This window comes from Lynx canadensis, chromosome A2 (genome assembly GCF_007474595.2).
Source record: "Lynx canadensis isolate LIC74 chromosome A2, mLynCan4.pri.v2, whole genome shotgun sequence".
NCBI lineage: Eukaryota > Metazoa > Chordata > Mammalia > Carnivora > Felidae > Lynx > Lynx canadensis.
The window spans coordinates 149,676,096-149,692,708 of record NC_044304.2 but is presented as its reverse complement, the minus strand read 5'-3'; the positions used below and the strand labels follow the sequence as shown (position 1 = coordinate 149,692,708).

General features: G+C 41.7%; 1 protein-coding gene across 2 annotated transcripts in view; it reads left to right on the top strand.

Annotated features, from left to right (window-relative positions):
• Positions 1 to 13,310, top strand: part of SLC35B4 (solute carrier family 35 member B4) — a 38,166-nt gene extending 24,856 nt beyond the window's left edge. Inside the window, exons 3-10 of one of the 2 annotated variants that reach the window (XM_030308472.1) lie at positions 534 to 636; positions 1,942 to 1,991; positions 4,560 to 4,641; positions 4,860 to 4,920; positions 6,463 to 6,572; positions 7,875 to 7,950; positions 11,602 to 11,677; positions 12,773 to 13,310. In XM_030308472.1, the coding sequence (XP_030164332.1) occupies positions 534 to 636; positions 1,942 to 1,991; positions 4,560 to 4,641; positions 4,860 to 4,920; positions 6,463 to 6,572; positions 7,875 to 7,950; positions 11,602 to 11,677; positions 12,773 to 13,019 (805 nt within the window). In that variant the 3' untranslated portion in view covers positions 13,020 to 13,310. Of the gene's footprint in view, positions 1 to 533; positions 637 to 1,941; positions 1,992 to 4,559; positions 4,642 to 4,859; positions 4,921 to 6,462; positions 6,573 to 7,874; positions 7,951 to 11,601; positions 11,735 to 12,772 lie in introns of both variants that reach the window. The other variant, XM_030308473.1, reaches the window with a different exon arrangement.
• The last annotated feature ends 3,303 nt before the right edge of the window (positions 13,311 to 16,613 follow it).

The window sequence follows — 16,613 nt, the reverse complement described above, 5'->3', positions numbered from 1 at the left end:
AAAAAAATCTGTTGATGTCTATCAGATAACATTTTTTAAAATGTTTATTTATTTTGAGAGAAAGAGTGCATGCACTCAAGCAGAGGAAGGGCAGAGAGAGAGGGAGAGAGAATCCCAAGCAGGCTCGTGCTGTCAGCCCAGAGCCTGACACGGGGCTGTGAGATCGTGATGTGAGCCAAAATCGACAGTTGGACGCCTAGCCAACTAAGTGACCCAGGCACCCCATCAGATAACATTTTTTGAATACTAGTTTTAAATTGCTTGAAAAATACTTAGAGAGTGTCCTTGAAAAAGATTAAAATAGTATTCCTCGAAACATACTCTGTAATTCAGACTTTTTCCATCTTAGTCTAGCTTTGTGATGTATTTTTATATGTACTTAGTATTGACTTCACATTATAATAGTGATACAGTCTCTTAATGTAGAGGAACTAAAACAAAATAACCTTTCTAACCACAAAGATTGATTTCCTTCCACACTTGATTTTCTTGAAGTAGATTTTGTGTGATGTGCTGTGATGTCTGCATTTCAGGTACTATGCTGTGATGGTCACCATGTTCTTCACTGTCAGCGTGGTGAACAACTATGCCCTGAATCTCAACATCGCCATGCCCCTGCATATGATATTTAGATCTGTAAGTGCTGCCGGCTCCCATGTGTATGTTCTTGCAGAAGATGAAGCCAAGAGGGTAGATTGAACACTTGGCAAAAGTAGAAGAGTCTTGTAGTAAGTAAAGTCTAAGGTATAAGAATAGATGTCCTGGATGAGTGAGCCTAGGCTGGCTTTCATCTGCAAAGTAAGATAAAAGGTGGACAGTTGACTTTTATCCCTCTGAAGTCTTAAGAATGATCAGTAAAAGGAGCTAAAATGTTGCCGGGACACAGATTTTATGTTAAATTTCTTTCATCTGGCTGATTTTATATTCAGACTTGGTATGAATGTTATTTAACTTATTACTCATCAATTTTGGTTTCTTTCATAAAATTACATTTACTCTTAGTACATAAAATAGATACATCCCTTTTCTGATTATATATATATACACACACACATATATATATACATATGTGTATATATGTGTGTATATATATGTATATATGTGTGTATATATGTGTATATATATGTATATATGTGTATATATATGTGTATATATATAATCAATTTTTTTTTTTTAAGCAAGAGACTTGAGACAATTAAAGGGAAATTTTTGATGAAGTTAGGGTTTCTCCCAAAGCAGCAGACATTTTCTTCTTCCACTAGTGTTTGGTGGGAGATCTGCATGTAGTTTGGTATATAAATAAGAATAGTGTGCTCCCTGAAGAACAGGGAAGACTTCAAGGGGAGTGTAGTTAGAATTGCAGAAAAATGCAAGATGGGGTGTCATTGGAATTACAGCACTTCTGTGTAGTCTTGAGATTTTTGTGAGATCGAAGGTGCTATCCCCAAAGGGACTTTTCAGCCCTAATTATAATTACGTAGATAACCTTCAAAGCATTGGACGTGTAGTAGACTTTCAGTAAAGACTTGCTGATTGATCGCCACCTTTCCAAAGAAGAGAAAGACATCCCTGCATGACTTCTTTCATTATTTAAAACCGAGGGTGAGGAGAAGTTTATTAAAACTCTCATAATTTAGATGGAAAATTTCACAATAAATCTACAATACAATTTATTTCGGCTAGCCTTAGTTTCTGCTCTGACCGGTATTTAGAGAATTGGCCATTTTTCTTGTTGTTATCTTTGAAAGAATTTATTATTTTACATAAGAGATTTATGTGGTTTGTACTTTTTGCCATTATAAGAACAAGTGAACCTTATTATTCATCCTGACCTCCTCCCCCTCCTCGGCTCTTTTGCCCGCTTGTCCATGTTCATATTTATCTGGAATTATTTGCTTTCCTAGGGCACTAAAACTCTGTTACTGTTGTCTCCTTTTATAGGGTTCTCTAATTGCCAACATGATCCTAGGAATTATCATTTTGAAGAAAAGGTAAACAATACACTTTTGTATTTTATGTCTAGGAAGGCTATCCTGAGCCCCATCCATCAGCTGGATTCCTTTTCTTGTAGTGATGATAAGTTTGCTCTTGATAATTCCTTGTTTCTCAGCTCTCTCTGTGACAGTGACATGCATCTTGAGGCCGTGGACCAGGTAAGGGGCCCCACCTGTCGCTTTGGAGCAGCATTTTCTCTGGGTAGAACTCTTGTCATCATTGAGTCTTTAGTACCACAGTAACCTACATGACCAATTGATTTAGAACTTCACTCCTGTGTGGTCTCCACTAGCTACATGAGACCGTTTACATTTAAATTTAATTAAATAAATACTTGTATCTTGGTCCCAGTAGTTACATTTTACCTGCCTATAGCCCCATGTGGCCGGTGGTGACCCTGTTGGAGAACCCAGATATGGAACATTTTCAGCTTCATGGAAGTGCTGGGACAGTGGTGTCATAGAAGGTGTTTATGAGTATAGCATGATCATCCGTGTTAGAAAGAAAATTCCTAACAAAGGCCCAAATGGCCAAGAAGATAGAATGAAAAGTTTCAGGATTGTTCTATGTGGTTGTCGCCAGTGGCTTTCTCTGGGATATGGTTGGGAATACCAGAAGGCCCTGAGATGCTTTCTCAAAGTGTTTGCCTTCCATTTGTGTCCTGAGCCTTACCCCATGCCCCCAAGGAAGTGGGGCACTGGGGAGAGTCAGCACATTCAGTCTGGAACATTTCTCAGGGAAAGTTCACCCTCTGTTAAGATCACAACTGTACAAGCTTATGCCAACCTTTCTGTCCTAGACCCCAGTATTAGAACTCTCTGTGGGAATCTAGAGTTTTTAAGAAATAAGGGCTGTGTCACGAGAAAGATAGTTGTCCTGTCTTGATAGGCTCCTTATCACAAACCCTTTATCTTCTGAGGCTTCTGTATTCCTCCAGATAGGTATGATTGTAACTGATTTCTAGGTTCTCTCCAGGTGAGCATTCGTATATACTGGTCAGGTTCGTTACATCGAAGTGACTGCCACGCTTCTTGATAATGTGTAGAATTCACGTTGGGACAGACCTGCAGTCCTTCCAGCCTTTGATTTTGCTCATAACAGGGATACAAAAAGACATGTTATAAAAGGAATGTATTCTCCTGACAATGCTCTGAAATGTCCTGGGCCTTTCTCAAACATCTCCATTTCCCTTAAGAACTTATTTTGGGTCTGTCATCTTGAATCTATCCAAGTAAGCCTTTTTGACACTCCTTGGTGTGTGCTCCCCAAAAAGCAGGTATTTCCCTAAGGTAACTATCTACTACCATGACTTAGTAAGTTAGTATCTCCTCTTGTTTAACCTGAGTAGAGCCTCTTAGGTTCACAGTGTTTTCCTCTTTCTAGGCTTTGAAGACCAAGCCCATACTCATTACTTGTCATGAATTTTCAGGCCACAATTCCAAACCTCTCCCGATCTTGATCTTTCTAGACCGAAGAGTTCCCTTACTTTTGTATCTGCCTCCTCCAGCGCCTGTTTCCTCACCCTGCCCCTCTCCTCTGGCGTGGTGCTGTTGGCCCCTTGAGCTGCTGCTCAGCCAGTCCTTTTGGCCTTTTATGAGGTGATATGACCAGAAGTGTACAAAGTATTTGACTGGAAAACCTCTGATGGTTCCTCCTGTAAGTTTCATTTCCTTTCATTCTTGCCTGAGTCCTTTTGCTTTATCACTAAGAGCCCAAGAGGGATGTTAACGATGTTGTTCCAGTTAATAGGAAATGCCACCGTTCTTACTGCCAGTAGTCCTGTTAGTGTCATAGTCCTCCCTTTATCCAACTGTGCCAGCATTTAAAAACATTAGAGGAGCGCCTGGGTGGCTTAGTCAGTTGGGTGTCCGACTCTTGATTTTGGCTCAGATCATGAGCCCAGGCTTGTGGGATCAAGCCCTGAGTCTGGCTCCACACTCAGCTGCTTAAGATCCTCTCCCTCCCCCTCCCCCCTCCGACTTTCCCCCACTTGGACACATGCTCTCTCTCTAAGATAAGAAAAATAATAATAAAATAAAAGCAACAGTCGAGTCATTCAGACATGATTTACAGAATCCTTTCCTGAAAATGGACAAGTTGAATGATTTTTTTTTTTTGAGCACTGAATCCTGCTACTTGGCCGTGATACTCTGTTCTTCCTCTTGTGTGTTGTGTCCCTTGACACTCAGGTCTGGGCCCCCTGAAGACAGGAGAAACAGGTGACAGTTAAGATCTCAGTCGGGCTTTCATTTGGACTCTTGAGCAGAATGGAATGTCATGTCTGGTCTGTGTCGTTTTTGGTTCTTGTTTTCTGATGAAACGATCTATCGGTCCACCGACCAATGGAAACTCTTTTAAGCAGCGCTAAGATTGGGTGTTGTTTAGACACCAGCCAGCATCCTGACTCTTTCTCACATGGCCTTACGTGGGAAGTCTGCTAGAAAGTGATCCCCTCAGCCATGTTTTGGTGATTTTTACTCTTAGGCTCCATCTGACTGTGAACATCGTGTGGAAATTCAGATCTGTGCTTTTTTCCTAAGGTGTTCTGGTTCTTGTTTTTGCAGATACAGCATATTCAAATATACCTCCATTGCCCTGGTGTCTGTGGGGATATTTATTTGCACTTTCATGTCAGCAAAGCAGGTGGTAAGAATCACTTCACAAATTATTTATATTCACTCCTTGCCGTGGGGGCACAGGTACCTATTATTGACGCAATAAACTTAAATGCTTATGCAATAGAAGGATTCGGGTCTCTGCAAGAAAAGAGTGGAGGTGACTGGGTAACACAGATATTTCCTTTGTACCCAAGCACCTTGCATGTAGTTCTAGACTCAATACTGAGTATTTTTCTTATTTCCTAGACCTCCCAGTCCAGCTCCAGCGAGAATGACGGATTCCAGGCATTTCTAAGGTGGTTACTAGGCAAGTACAGTAATTACAATGAAGCTAATTGCCTCTGCAGTTCTGTTGGCTGAACTTTCTCCTAAGGGACAGGTTTCTTGGCAAGAAGCTTTGGCTACACAGATGATGCCACAGAGGAGAGAGGCACGCTGGGTCGTCATCTGTCTCTGAACTTTGGTGTTGGGAACATGAAAGAAAGACAATGTCCGTGTTCAGGGTAGCGTGTTCTACAACATGGATCCATATTTCCACGGCTGCCACTGGAATAGTTTCTGGTTGCCTGTCACACTCACTGGGAGCACTGCTTCGAGTGTCCATTACTTCATGAGCTGTCTGCTGAGCAGGAGCTTCTACATACGAAGGGCACGTCAGAGCAGTTGGCTCTTGAAATTTCCAAGGGGCTCATTTCTGAATCTTAGATTCATTTTCTTCATAAGTTAGCTTTTCCCTAATGAGTGTTCCCAAACCTGACTGATCAGCAGAGTCTCCTAGGGAATCTTTAAAAATACAAGTATCTCTTTGTGGAAGTCACGAGACAACCCCTGCAGAGCTCTGGCCTCACACTGGATGACATGGAGGTGAAACTCTTTCCTGCTTAGCCAGGTAGCAGCAGTACCAGATTGAGACCAAGTGGAAGAGAAGTAGCAATGAAAGGACTCTGTTCTCCCTGCTTCTTGGCTTTGAGACTTCATCCTTTTAGGTTGTTGTTCTTAACATAGAAAGATCTTTATGAGCTGTTGGAAAAACACTTCATCCAACAAGAAAAAGTTGCAAAGGATACGAACACACAATTCATGGGGAAAACATTAGTGTCTGATCATTGTGTGTTCGGCCTCAGTAGTCTTGGCATCAAAGAAATGCAAATTGAAACCAAAATGCAGTCCCTTTTTATTTTCGCTCTATCAAATTGGATAATCATTTATTATTATCCTCATTGCTGCTGAGGGTGAAGTAAGACAACCATTTTTGTATAACCTGTTTATGGTAGAAATTGACATAGCCTTTCTGGAAAAAATGGATGTATTGAGTTTTTAAAATAGCTACAACTTTTGAGTCAGTAATTCCATTTTGGAAAGTTTGTCCTAAGGAAATAATCAACATTTTGTTTAAAGATTTATGTAGAAAGATGGACAGTGATTTTAATGGTAAAATAACTGGAAGTAACCTAATGAGGCTCATGTTATAATAATACATTTAACTATGGTTTCTATGTGCTACAATAATATGGAGCCATTAACTCATACCTTTGAAAAAATTTTAATAAACGACTTGAAGGAAAATCCAAGAAAAAGATCATGAAGAAAGCAAGATATAAAATTGTATATTCATTATGATCCTGTTTTTTTTGCATAAAATAAATAAATAAATGTATGTAGGGAGATAGAGCAAGCTATTAAGGAGTGGGTAGTAATATTGTAGTTAATTTTTATTTCTTTTAAAAATTTTGTGCATGTTCTACAACTAGTTTGTAATATATGTAGAACTTTAAACAATCAATGTTCTTTAGGAAAATGTCTGGAAATGAGCAAATCTAATTCTTATAACCCAATTTTTGTTTTTTAGGTATAGGGGCACTGACTTTTGCTCTTCTGATGTCAGCAAGGATGGGTATTTTCCAGGAGACCCTATACAAACAATTTGGGAAGCACTCTAAGGAGGCTTTGTTTTATAATGTAAGCAATTTTTTGAACCTGGGGAAGACAAAAAGTACTGAGTCGTCATATGTCATTTCAAATGAAATACACGTTTTTCTGATGTCGTTGAAGGACCAAGTACGTTTAATAGGCTACTAATGGTGTATTCTGAGCCACAGTTCTCTATAGGAGACGATTGTGCTCAGTCGGTGTGAACCTCGTGTGTCTGCTAGCCAGGAACGACCCCTGGGGATGAAGAACCTTCACCCCCCAGGTCCCTGTAGGTGAAGTCAAATTAAAAGCAATATGGAAACTTGGAACAGGAAAACGAGTCCCAAAGCAACATGCCAGGGAGGATGTCTGCAGCCAGGCAGGCATTTGGCGGTGGGGGGATGGGAGGTGCGGAGTCCCTCCCAGTGGCTGTCTTCCCTTGATGGAGAGTTTCATTAGCAAATTCTGTGTGCTTCCACTCTTTTGTTGTAAAACTGCTGAGCCAGAGCCACCTCCTCTAACTGTCCTCTTCCTCCAGCGTCTCTCCTGTGGAGATAACATCCAAAGCACAGCCCCTCACCGTCCTGGCTGGTAGGGACGCCTTCAGGGTCCGTATTCAGAGATTCCTTCACCGCCAGCTTTCTGTACTAAAGTTGCAGACCATCAATTTGAGATATTTAATGGGAGCTGGAGTATGTGTCTGGGAATTTAAAAAATAAGGAACAATCGGTCCGGTTCACACCTTTGTTTTAGAACAGTACTCGGCACAGAGTAACTGCCTGTAATGTTAGCTCTGATTCCTTATTGTGGTGGGTTATCGTCAGGCTCGTTCATTCATCTGTGCCGACCTGTTGTGTCTTCTTCAACCCCTTTTTATTCTTGTCTTCATTTTATTTTCCCTGACCTCATATTGTCCTCAAATCTCTTTTTCCCTCGAGTTTCCTAAACTCCCTGAAATTTGCCTTTGCTTTGTAACTTTTAAATCCTTGTATTTGCTCAGCCATTTTCAAAAGTAGCAAAATACAGCAAATCCTGTGGGCAAGATGACTGGGAGTTAATTTCCCTTTTGTTGAGGGAAGGATGCCGGCTCCATTTTTTTTTGTTTAGTGCGTGATGATCATCTGATTCTGTTCCATAAGGGCAAGAGCTGTAGTTTGGGGTTGACAGCACGCCATTCAGGGTCACGTGGGCGGAAGCACTGGATACAAATATTTAATTTAGCGAGTCTAAATTCCTTTTCTTGACACTGCTTGTCAAACACCTTGTAAAACTTAAAGTCACTGTAAAGCCGCTCTAAATGTTCTGTGATGTGTTTGCATTTCAATTTACGTGAAATCTTCCTTCCCACAGCACGCCCTTCCACTCCCGGGTTTCATCTTCCTGGCTTCTGACATCTATGACCATGCGGTTCTGTTCAATAAGTCTGGTGAGTGTGGGCATCTCCGGGAGAATTACCTGACAGTTTCTGGGATCAGCTCTCAGTTTTCCTATTGACTTGACCACCGCTTCTTTTCACGGTCTTATCCAAATCCCTGCCTTGTTCGAAACCCTCCCTGTTCCGCCTTCCGGGAATATAGTGCTGTTAATGAGCAGTTGCAGCAGCAAAAGCTTTTACGGGTGCTTCTCAGTTATTTGCCAACGAAGTTAGAGAACTGCCTTCAGATTTTCTAAGTGTCTTCATCCTCACCACAGAACGCTTTGGAATGTGTGTGTTTGCATTTGCATGTGGCACGTTTGGTGTTTTGAGGATGCAAAGACATAGCAATAACACACTGCAGGGGTGGGACCACGAGAAGCCGGGCGGCAGTCCAGCTCTGTGTTCCCGCACATCTTTTTTTCGGCTGGCGAAGGCGGACCTGCTCACAGACCCAGTCCTAGCCTAGCCACCTGGGAGCAAGGGGAAGCAAAAACCATGAGGGGGCTTTTTTCCAAGGTACAGGGTAGGTAGGCAGCAGGAATAAGCAAAATTAGTTCAAATGTCTGCAGGGTAAGTTAGCTATTCCTTGTTAAAGTGGCGAGTTAATAAACTAGCTATAAATTGCCAACTAACTTGAAAGAAATTACTTATCTGACGTGAATATCTACTAAAAGACATGGCGTTGTACAGACAAATGAACACACAGGAACAGATACACGTTTGTAGAATTAAGGCTTTACGTGGCTCGTACCTAAAATGGTGAGGACATTTTGTAGAATGGCAGTGTGTGCTCTGTAAACTTGTTTGCGCTCTGAAGTCTGAACATGCATATTGTGAGGTTGTGACTGTGACTGCTTTCTGTTTGAGTTTGCTGTGTTTGCCTGTCCCATTTGCCCACAAAAAAAAAAAAAATGTGTAATGAAGGTAGTGTGTTAACGTTTCTAAGGCTCTGAATTACTCCATTTCTGATTTTGGGGTTTTTTTTGGAGATCTCATTGACATATAGCCATTTTTGTCACAGTGATTTTTAAGGTCCCTTGAGAGTCCCCACACAGCAAAGGGCTATTAAAATGAACATCAGATTCCTTGGGATTGATTTGATTTCGTTCCTAGAGCGCTCTTCTAAAAGTCACAGGGATGGGTGTTTATGTAAAATCTCTTTTAGAATCTGCCTTCAGCTCATACCTGCGTTGAATAGATGCTTCTTTCTCTTGCTTGCTTTGAGGTTGTCTCAGATGAATCTGTTATCCTTGAATTTGCTAAGAGAACTAAAAATCCACCTAAATATGTTAAGTGCTACTGATTGATTCTTTTCCCAGCAAATCGATACCGTGGATCTCTGAAGTTATTAAACAGTAATAATACTTGTTAACTTTCTTTTCATTTCAGTACACGCTAAGTGTTTCAAAGACAGTAGAATGCCAGATTATGGCATTCTAGTCCAGACATACAGTTATAGCGAATTATCTTTACATACGTGGCTTTTTATTTTTTTGCAAAAGAAAAGTAACGTTCATTTACTAACCAGGTTTCAATATCACTGTTCGAATTTCCCAAGTTATTCTGTATAATTCAGACCCCACAAACAATTGAGCAGTTTCAAAAAAGTGATGAAGGGGCACCTGGGTGGCTCACTTGGTTAAACCTCTGATTCCTGATTGCAGCTCAGGTCATGATCTCACGGTTCGTGAGTTCAAGTCTCACATCGGGCTCCATGCTGACAGTGCCGAGCCTGCTTGGGATTTTCTCTCTGCCCCGCCTCCCTTGCTGTGTCTCTCAAAATGAATAAATAAAAACTGAAATATCTTAAGCTACAAAATTGGAAACTTAAAAATCTCTTTGATCTTGATTATTTTGTTTCCTCCCAAATATTTACTGTGCAAGCCTTGATTATATAAAACTAATATGAGAACATATTTAAGAGAAGAAGAGTTACCTTTCCATTGCCTGACACGTCAGCTAATTTCATTTTCCCAGTTTCCTTCCAGATATTGTTTATGTATATTCTTGCATAGTTGTCATCCTAGCATGGACATAGTTTTATACTTGCTTTTTCACTTTCCTTCTTTATATGACTGTATATGATATTCATGATTTTTTAAATTTTATACTTTTTCACTTTCCTTCTTTATATGACTGCATATAATCTTCATGATTTTTTTAATTTTAATTTTTTAATGCCTTATTTAAAGTTCCTTTGCCATACATAGCCATTGCTCTAAGATTGGCCATTTAGATTGATTCAGTGTTTTATCATAAATAGTACTGTCATCAATGGAGAACTATTTTTCATCTTTTGTATTAGTGAGGATTCCTAAGAATGCATATAAATACTTTATTGCCCCTTAAGAATTATGAAATTGATTTTTTTTACAAAAATGCACCAATTGCTACTGTCAGCCAAGGCTGCTGGTTCCACTGCCACCATTCCAGATTAGGATTTCATCATTTTTTTTTTTTTTTTGACGTTTATTTATTATTGAGAGACAGAGAGACACAGAGCGTGAGCAGGGGAGGGGCAGAGAGAGGGGGAGACACAGAATCCGAAGCAGGCTCCAGGCTCCGAGCTGTCAGCACCAGAGCCCGATGCAGGGCTCGAACTCACAAACCATGAGATCATGACTTGAGCCAAAGTCGGTCGCCCAACCGTCTGAGCCACCCAGGCGCCCCTCATCATTTTTTTTTAATGGTTATTTATTTTGAGAGAGAGAGCGAGCACGCGCATGCAAGCAAGCACAGGCAGAGAGGGAGAGAGAGAATCCCAAGTAGGCTCCACACTCAGCACAGAGCCTGACGCAAGTCTCCATCCCACGACCCTGAGATCGTGACCTGAGCTGAAATTAAGAGTCGGACACTTTAACCCACTGAGACACCCAGGCGCCCAGGATTTTACAAATTTTTAATCGCTGTTTTAATAAATATAAAATGGTAGAGCCTTTTTTAATTTAGAATTCTCTCATCACTAGTAGGATTGAATATATTTTCAGATGGCATTTAGTTACTAGTTGTCTTTATTCTTTTTTTTTTTTCATTTTTAAGAATATTTATTTTTGAGAGACAGAGACAGAATGCGAACGGGTTGGGGGCAGAGAGAGAGGGAGACACAGAATCCGAAGCAGGCTCCAGGCTACGAGCTGTCAGCACAGAGCCCGACGAGGGGCTTGAACTCACAAAGCTGGGAGATCATGCCCTGAGGCGAAGTCAGACACTCAACCGACTGAGCCACCCAGGAGCCCCTAGTTGTCTTTATTCTTGTGTTAATTGTCAGCTGAGACCATGTCATTTTTCACTGCTCTGTACTTGAGTCTTTCTTTGTAAAGTGGGGTCCTATTCAGGTGAATGGTAGAGAGCTTATTTTACAATTAAAATTAATGATAACTTAATGCTTAAGATTCTCTCTCCCCCTTCCCCTCTTGTTCACTCGCATGCTCGCTTGCTCTCAAATAAAAAACAAATTAGAATTTAAGAAACCATTGTAATGACTCTTGAGACTGGTGTAGCCTGGAATCAGGGCAAGTGAAATGGTGTACGATCCAAATCTCTTTGCTAGGGGAGTAACGTTGCTGTCTCTGTTATGTTCAGTCTGTATCGCTTTGTCCAAAAAGATGAAGACTTACGCTGTCCTAAATGTATGACTGTATCCCCTTTTCATCTTTGCAGAATTGTACCAAGTTCCCTTCATTGGTGTGACAGTGCCCATCATGTGGTTCTACCTCCTCATGAATGTCATCACTCAGTATCCTTTGCACCCCTCTGCCATACCCTCCTCTTATGTCAAAGTAACACAGAGAAGGTTTGTATTCCTAATGGTGCGGTGACCTGAGTTTTGCGTCTGCCTTGATCTGTACTGCAGGAGACAGAGATTCCCATCCAGCCTGGGCTTTTGGGAACGGCCAGAGAGTTGGTAGCGCTGCAGGAGGTCAGCAGGTCATTGGGCACATAAAGGAATTGCTGTGGGTGGCGTGGAGAAATCCGTGGATAATTCAGTATTGGTATGTGACAAGAATGCTCTGTGATTTCTCCTGGAGTTTTTCAGCAGCCTCGGACATTTCACCAGCTGCCACAAAATTCTGCCCGAAATTTCAAACTAATTAAAGCCTAATTTTGTAAATGGCTCTCTTGAACGACCTTAAGTACACTATAAAAACCTTTAAGTCTTTGGATGGGGCGCCTGGGTGGCGCAGTCGGTTAAGCGTCCGACTTCAGCCAGGTCACGATCTCGCGGTCCGGGAGTTCGAGCCCCGCGTCAGGCTCTGGGCTGATGGCTCAGAGCCTGGAGCCTGTTTCCGATTCTGTGTCTCCCTCTCTCTCTGCCCCTCCCCCGTTCATGCTCTGTCTCTCTCTGTCCCAAAAATAAATAAACGTTGAAAAAAAAAAAAAATTTTTAAAAAAAACCTTTAAGTCTTTGGAACAATGAAACAGATGGAGCTCGATCTCATTCCTCTGATGTCACCTCAGAGATTTGCCCGCAGAGTTCCTTTTGGGACGAGTGGGTCGAAGGGCCGAGGACCAGGTCCTATGAAGTAGGTTTGCTGACCTTTCCTGAAAGTGTTACCTCCTGTCACTATGGGGGAGGGGACCCTCACTGTAAGCAGTGGGAAGAATTCAGAACAAGAATTCAGGCCTTCGGGCAGTTTCAAGCTAGGGTCCACCAACGAATGGCAGGACATTCATTCTGCAGGATATTCTACCAGGGAGGAGACTCAGAGCAGCCATCACCCATCCCCGCGTTTTCTGGTTCTTAGAATATGAACATTTAAACCATGCCAGAAGGTTCTCCCTGGGGTTCTCTTGGCAGTCTACAGAAAACCACCTTAACCCACCACTCCAGGTACGTGTGCATCCGGGGTGTCTTTATCCTCACCACAGAATGCGCCTCCCTTACCGTCACCCTTGTCGTGACTCTGCGCAAGTTTGTCAGCCTCATCTTTTCCATCTTGTACTTCCAGAACCCTTTCACTCTGTGGCACTGGCTGGGTACCTTGTTTGTCTTCGTTGGGACCCTAATGTACACAGAGGTGTGGAACAACCTAGGGAGCACAAAAAGCCAGCTTCAGAAGGAGGACAAGAAGGACTGAGGTCAGCCTGGAACAGAGAGACCAGTGTGAAAATGGGCCAGGGTCTGGTGAAGGTCTGGCCACCGTTTTGCTTTTGTTAATGCTGAAGTATTGAACCAGCCATGTACCAGAGAATCCTCAGAACGACGGACGCCTCAGATTTCTTACCGCTGTAGACACCAACGTTTGTGGACTCTGAATGGAAACCCCGCAACCCTGAAATAGAAATAAGAACAGTTGTCCACTATTGAACAGCCAGTTGGGTTGTTACTTGTTTACCAGAATATTTAGTACTGTTACTTGTTTATTGAATTCTGAGTCCTCAGAGCTTCTAGTTTTTTATCCGTGGTCTCTGGCAAGATTATCTCTTGTTGCTATTCTGATGGTTCTCTGCCATACAGTCATCATCATCCTGTGGCCTGGTCCCTTTTTTTTTTTTTGTCACCTTTCCCCTCCCCACCCCCCCAACCCCAGCAGCACTTTCAGCCAGTCAGACGCTCCAGGGATCATCATCAGGAACAACTGAGTGGCCAGGTGAACGGAGACACCAAGGACGTTGGCCTGGGAAGGAAACAGTCGTCCTGTGAGCTGAGCCCTGGTAACGCTGGAGCAGGACTGATGGGAATCCTTTCCCACAGCTTTTTTTTTTTTCCCCCTATGCAAAAGTCTTCTATTTTCTGTGCTTGAAACAAACCTGCAGCATATCTCTATGGCACAAAGTTAATAAGAAAGAAAGGTCGTGTATGAATTGGGAGAGACGTTCTCCCTCAGTCTTCTACATGAACCCCGTTAGCTCAGAGATGCGATGGTGACGCCACGATGGCGGGGAGAAGCTGGCCCTCGTCAGCACCGAGAGAGCCACAGCTAAATGTTCGAAAGGCTTCTTCACCAGAGAGATGCAGCCCTGCCGGTCAGTCTGATAAGAGTCCTGGTCCGTCAGGCTAAGGAGTAGACTGATACATGGTGGGTGTGGGTTGTGGTGTATAAGTCAGGTCAAATCACAACTAAAATGAAAAGTTTTTTGGTTTTTTTTTCCTATGAGGTATCTTAATGTTCTTGATGGGTAATCTGCGGGGGCTTGGGAGGTCGTGTGTTTTACTCCGTGTAGAAACCTGCCCCCCTTTGGCTAATCACGTCGGAGGTGTAGTTTCCCTCCCTGGGAAACTTTGGAGAAAGAGGAACAATGTGAACGTAGAGTGTAGGGGTGTGTGCGCACTCGTGTAGCTTGTGTGACAATATTGGAGGAGAGAAGAGCGTGAAAATCTGTTCTTTTATTTTCTTGTTCTTCACTCAGCCCCAGACCTTCATTAACCTCCCACAAGCACATGCTTTTCTTTTTTGCACACAAAGGCCTTTCATGTTTTTCTGGATGCAGATTGTGGTCTTAAATTGCGACGTGGCTCTCCGGGTCCCCGTGGCTCACTCTGTGGTGTGTCGTGTTTCCTTCTCTTTCTGCAGCTTTTGTCTGAGGGGGTCTGACATAAGTGTTCTAGAACCTTTGGGTCGCTCTGGGGAAGTAACTTAAGTTGCCTCACTCGTTCCATAACGTGGATATTGTTTCTCCATCTAAGTCACGGGGTTTTCAGACTGATTTGTCGTTCTAGTGCTGGTAGTGATTTATTCTAAAAGATGGTGAATTTGGTATGAACCCATTTATAGAACCAAAAGGCATTTTCTTTGAAATACGTAGAGCTCCTCAGACTGATGGTGCTATGAATAGCATCTGTTAAATATCCTCTTAAAAACAAAAATAAAAGCTACTTTTGTAAAAAAAAAAAAAAAAAAAAAAAAATCACTTAATAGAAGAACCTGCCCCTGGGGGCTATCGGATTGCAATGTGTCTGGAGTCTTAACAGGCTAGAACCTTACCTAACTTAGTGTCCTTTTTATGTCGATGAAAATTTGTAGTAATCGAAATGTATTGGTGTCCCCAGAGAGCATTTAACTGAGTCTATTAGCTTTTAGATTCTGGTTTTAGGGAGTATATGTTCCTCTCAGATGAATACCTCCGCTGGTTTTATTAACCAGAGGTTATATGTGGACAGATTAGTGCACTCACACAATAAAATAGAACACATAACAGAATGTCTCAAATGCCCTGTGAGTTGATTTTTCTGTCTAGTGGCCGAATGTAAGAAATGGACACTAGTTAATACTTTCATTAGAAACTTATTTTTTTCGGGGGGGGGGGACCATTTATTTCCATTAGATAACTGGCTTTTCATTCCAGGTTGAAATTAATTTCAACTTGTATTAAAGGGGCAAATAAACCATTTTGTAGAAAACCGGACCCATGTAACCAGAAGAGAATTGTCTATTAAATGCTTCTCTTCTTTCTCTGGGTCAAGACTATGTAACTTTGTACCCCATAGATAGTTTGTTTACAAAAGAGATTTGGTGTTTAAGAGCAAAGATCAAATAGGATGACACTAGCGAGAAAGTATTGTGTGTGTGTGTGTGTGTACCCGTTTTAACACCTTGACTGGTATCGTAAAGTAACAGGAGAAAATGGTAGATATTTGAATTATATTAACATAGTGTCTCCGTAGCCTTTACCACAGTTCTGTTGTCACATTATAAATGCTGTCTTTTTCACTTTTCGTTAATTTATTTTTGATCCTGTATTTTCCTTTTCATCCAACAAAAGCAATCATTAATGCTTGATAGAAACTTGCAAGTTTTAAAGTACTAGGAAATACTCTCGTCTTTCCCCCTTCTTCCTGCGCAGTTATCCTAAATGAAATGCTACAGTACTGTATTCTTCTGGGAAGATTAATGGACATGTTTAAAAGGTTCTAATATCTTGGGGTCATTTCTTGAGCACTTTGCTCCCTTCTGCCCTATTTTTTTTCCTTTCCTCAGCACCACCTCCAGTTTCTTCACTGCAGCTTGTGTTCACGTGTGTAGTTTTCTACTGAGCAACACCTATAATCTTGTATGTTTAGGCCTCTATTCTTTGGGGCCTCTCAGATGTTTTTGTGGGTTTTTATAAGGTATTTATATCTGTGTAGCACGTATTTTGTTATACATGGTTAGCAGCATTGATACTTGGAGTGTGAGAATATCTGGCCCATATGTGAGTATATGTATAGCTAAGTATGAACATAAGGGTTAATGTAAAAATGTTTATATATTTTGTTACCTCAAACTGGGGCTGAGAATCTTAACTACCATTCCCTTCTATGTTTGGAAAATAATTTTGCTTGCTCTTTTCACCCACCTTGAGCTGACTTTATTCAACAGTGCCAAACGCCTATGAGGGTGTGGGCGGGGGGTGGAAAACCTCAGGAAGTATTGAAAGCCCATGAGTTAGCTGTGGGCCTGCTCATGGGTGGACCAGTTGGCATGTTAGAGTGAAGGGGAGGAAGAAATTTTCCTCTGGCCAAGGTTCTTCCTGCTGGACTCGAAATTAAATTTACATGAGACAGATTAAGAGGAGAAAAAAAATCAGTTTTATTTTGTGCACACAGTACCCATAATGAAACGGACACCCAAACGAAAGACTAAAGCAGGCACTTAAAAAATACATACAATTTTAGACAGTAAATCTGTCAGGAATTGATAGGAAAAGAAAATGAATGTTTGGGAGCATTAGTAAGGTTTCGGGCTGCAGTT